This window comes from Lygodium microphyllum, chromosome 6 (genome assembly GCF_053477565.2).
Source record: "Lygodium microphyllum isolate KBCC chromosome 6, Lygodium_microphyllum_v1.1.10, whole genome shotgun sequence".
Classification (NCBI taxonomy): Eukaryota; Viridiplantae; Streptophyta; class Polypodiopsida; order Schizaeales; family Lygodiaceae; genus Lygodium; species Lygodium microphyllum.
Window position 1 is genome coordinate 31,934,776 of NC_141140.1, and position 4,360 is coordinate 31,939,135.

The following is a 4,360-nucleotide window of genomic DNA, read 5'->3' on the forward strand; positions in this document are numbered from 1 at the left end:
CTTTTTCTAGTAACCAGGTCAAAGTTCTAGGCGAAGTGCACACGTAAAAGCTACATAATTGGCTATGGGGCCGGTGGAGCGGTCGGTCAAACATCTCTCGCTGTCGATTCGAGGCACTCTTCTTCCTTGTAGGACTGTCGACCACGTCGTTCGCATGACGGAGCTTAGCGACCGGGTCGCCAATCATCCCTATTTCATACTTGCATGCGGGGAGGCCGGCACTCAGCTATAAAATGCTGCAGACGACATTGTTCAGCTTCACCTCGACGTCTTACAGATCACTGAGAGAGAGATAGAGACAGAGAGAGAGAGAAGCAAAGTTTAGTGTGAGCTAGAGAGACAAATCCTGCAATATTATCCAGCTGCAGCTTGAACTAGCGAGAATTATGGCCGGCTCTTATAATAAGGCTGCGCCTGCGATCAGGCGGCCGCATGTTTATGACCAGCGTAAGGCACTAGCTGTAGTGCAGGTGCTGCTATCATCAGCTGCAGTGTGCTTCAGCTTCCTGCTTCTCGCTAGTTGCATACAACCTGCCTCGGGCCAGCTCACGTCCGATTTCTATGCGCAGTCGTGCCCGGATGTTGAGCGCGTGGTGCAATCGGCTGTGCAGACGGCGGTGAACGCCGACACAGGCATGGCGGCTTCCCTACTGAGGCTGCACTTCCACGACTGCTTCGTGCAGGGCTGTGATGCATCGCTGCTCCTCGACGGAGCTTCGGGGGAGCAGTTTGCGCGCCCCAACAACAACTCGCTGCGCGGTTTCGACGTAGTGGACAACATCAAGGCGGCGGTGGAGGGCGCATGTGCGGCCACGGTGTCGTGCGCTGACATTCTGGCGCTGGCAGCGCGGGACTCCGTTGTCCTGGTAAGAGAAGTATCTGTCCATACATATATATATATATATATATATGCTAAGGATATATACATTATTTGGCGATAGTAATCAAGATCTGATGTCGCAAATATATGCTAACGCTAGTGCTTTACTAAGCAGGCGGGCGGGCCCTCGTGGACTGTGCTGCTGGGACGAAGAGACAGTAGCAGCGCAGCCAGCCAAAGTGCAGTGACGGCAGCCCTACCGGGACCAACCGACTCACTGTCCACCATCATCAGCAAGTTCGCGACGGTGGGGCTAAACGAGCAGGACGTAGCAGCGCTGTCAGGAGCCCACACCTTCGGGCGCGCCCGCTGCGTCAACTTCGTGGGCCGCCTCTACAACTTCAGCGGCACCGGCCAGCCCGATCCCACGCTGGACCCCACCTATCTCCAGTCACTCCAGGCCACGTGCCCTGAGGGCGGAAATGCGAATGTGGCGGCCCCGCTGGATCCGATGACACAGAACGCCTTCGACAACCAGTACTACCTGAACCTGCAGGGCAACCAGGGGCTGCTGCAGTCGGACCAGGAGCTGCTTTCCACCTCCGGCCAGGCCACCATCCCGAGCTACGTCAACATCTTCGCCTCCGACCAGTCCGCCTTCTTCACCAGCTTCATGGCCTCTATGGTGAACATGGGCAACATCAGCCCCCTCACCGGTTCGGATGGGCAGATTCGCCTCAACTGCGGCCAGCCCAATTCAAGCTAGGCTGGAATAACCTCCATTAATTACATTCATACCGACAGAAACCTTCACCTTCTATACAGGCATCATTTTTGGAATTGAAACCTGTGTGGCTGTCAATGCCCCATTGATATGAACATTGAAATCGTATGGAGCTAAGGAAAAACGCGGTGGAAAAACCAAAAAATTTGAACTTACTAACTCCTTTTACAACAAGAAAGATTCTATGAACACATATTCGCCAAAGCCCTCGATTATCCCTAGATTTATAGAACTACAGCAACAAGCCAATGTTTGTGAAGCACTTAGTTTCTTATCTTCTATTATTGTCGAGTACTTTGCTATCTAATGACTTAATTAGATAGCAAGTTGGAAGATAGACCCTTGAGCATTGCCACGACACTACAACATAAAAGCCTCATACATGCACATTTAGACGCGATTTTTGAATACAGAGAAAAACTTACGGGCGTGTCTATCCGCCCGTCTATTTGCGCGTCTATAATCGCATGTATCGACGAATTTACACGCACAAATAGACGCGCAATAGACGCACATATACACGCGCATATAGACACGCTTTTAGATGCGCTTTTACAAGTACTGATAGATGCGAACGAGAAAACAAAAAATGTCATTTTAAAAAAAAGATATTTAATTTCCTTTTTTAATTTGAATAATGCAGCACGTGTAGTCTGCATTATAGACGCGCAAATAAACGCGAATTACCTGCAATTTAGACGCGCTGATAGACGCGCAAAATAGAACTTTTGCGCATCTATCAGATTGTGTATTTGGGAAAAAGACAATGTATCTTACAGGCACGAGAATTGAAAGTGAAAGTCCATGTATTCATTATATATCAAAGCATTTACAAGGGAAGTTTTGAGTGCTTGTGACCTAAAGCATGGCCGCAAGCAGTAGGCTCAAAGAGATATCATACATATACAAGAAAAGAAGGCCTCATGAGGAGATATGGTGCTCCTCTACGAATCTGAAGAGGAAACATCCTCGCTAGTACCACCATGGCTACTAGCATCGCTATCCCCCTCCTCGCTGTGCTCCACATCCGGGTTCGCCTACACACACAAAAGATCAGGGTTGCTTATATAGACAAGGTGTAGAAAAAGCTATAATTAGTTATACTTTTAATAGGAAAGTAAGAAAAACATACCTCCTCTGGCTATCGAATCCTCATGGCCCGGTTGTATTGGTCCTCAGTGATGAGACCCTCTGATGCCAGGAGGCATATTTCACGGTGGATTCCGTGCCACGATGGATTCCGTAAAGTTTTACGATGGATTCCGTAAACTTTGGTGACCGGGGCTCATACACAAAGTGGATTCGTTGTGCGAGAAGTTGATGGGGACGCCTGTCCTTTTCGGGCGTTTCATTAATTTAGTGTGTACATGGGTGGTTCCATAGCGGGTGATTCCACAAAATGCATATTAAAATAATAAACGTTTATGAGTTTAGAGTGCGCACTCGTAATAAATTAAAGTTAGGATTTTTTTCTAACCAGTTGATTTATTTATGTAGCTGAAGACTGCTAGGTATTCACTTTTGTCGGTTTAATTGTATTATTTTACTAACGATTGTGAATGCTTCAGTTGATGTGTAGAGATAGCAGTACTGGCGGAGGAAAGCATTGGAGGATAGCGAGTATTCGATTTATGGATTATATTTTGATAGACACCACGCCTATATTTTGTCATGCCTATTTATTGAGGCATCGATTATTTATTATTATTTTGTATGCGCACGGGCGCACGGTTATGTTATTTCTATTTGGACATTGTATTGGGCGTGCCAGACTCTTTGGGCACCGTCCATTAGCTTTATTCCTATTTTGTGTTAAACCAAACTCAAAAGCTAAAATCTTACTATTTTGTAATTTAGGCTATTATTTGAGCATGAAGATGAATAATACATAAAATATATGCTTTGTGGAGCGCTCACACAAGGCATGGGGGGAGATTGCACCCAATTGGTCTCTTGCTCTTGTCGTTCATGCTTTTTATTTTTGTAATTTGTGCAAAAATTAGAGTTCCATTGTTCTTGGGTACCTTCCGGCATTCACTACGCGAGCGTACAGCATCCGATCTACGCACCAGTGGTATCAGAGCGAAGCCGAGATCAAGAGCTTCCAATTGCCACCCATCTCGTACGAAGGCGGAGCTCTTGGAACGATTGGGCTTTACAGTCAATCTCGTCGTGAACCGTCAATACAGGCAGACTTCTGGCGATCAAGAACCCCTGTTTCCATCATTGGATCGCGAAGGACCGGTCTGCAGAGGCAGAGGACCACTCCCAACTCTCCTACATCAAGTCGTCGTTACACAGAGATAAGTCACCATTTTCATACCTTTCAAGCTTTAAACTTTAAAGCTTAGAAAGCTTAAGAGAAGCTTTAAGCTTCAAATCGTCAACACGAGGTATCCAGACATCTCCGAAATTTGCGTTGTTGGCTGAAAAAACAGCCCCCCCCACGATTTGCGCCGTTTACTGCCCATAAAGCTTGAAGCTTAATCAATTAAGCTATAGTCACACAAGCTCTTCAATCTTGCAAGTCATAATTAACTCCAAGTCACACCCAATCAGTCAAGTTGAGCAAGTTTCTTCAAGTCAAGTTCTGCAAGTTCTGTAAAGTGACTAAGTTCTGCAAGTCTGCAACTCTGCAAGTCACATAAGTCTGCAACTCTGCAAGTCAGACTAGTCAATTGGAGTCAGAACTGACTTGTGCTCAAAACTCCTAGAAGGGCTGTTCCTGTGCAGAAACTCCAAACTACAAAGTTGTT

The 4,360-nt window shown here is 46.6% G+C and overlaps 1 protein-coding gene across 1 annotated transcript; it reads left to right on the forward strand.

The window, feature by feature from the left end:
* The first annotated feature begins 291 nt into the window (after positions 1–291).
* LOC148034434 (peroxidase A2-like) lies at positions 292–1,777 on the forward strand. The gene is made up of 2 exons (XM_087680519.1): positions 292–866; positions 996–1,777. Exons 1-2 carry the CDS (start codon positions 387–389, stop codon positions 1,584–1,586), a joined length of 1,071 nt encoding a protein of 356 aa, XP_087536645.1. The 5' UTR covers positions 292–386; the 3' UTR covers positions 1,587–1,777.
* Positions 1,778–4,360: the final 2,583 nt, after the last annotated feature.

What these genes read in the sequence shown, in the direction of transcription:
- LOC148034434 (XM_087680519.1), top strand. Translation starts at nt 387, where the DNA reads ATGGCCGGCTCTTATAATAAGGCTGCGCCTGCGATCAGGCGGCCGCAT. An exon ending in CGCGGGACTCCGTTGTCCTG is followed by an intron (nt 867 to 995) that starts GTAAGAGAAGTA and finishes TTTACTAAGCAG; the next exon opens with GCGGGCGGGCCCTCGTGGAC.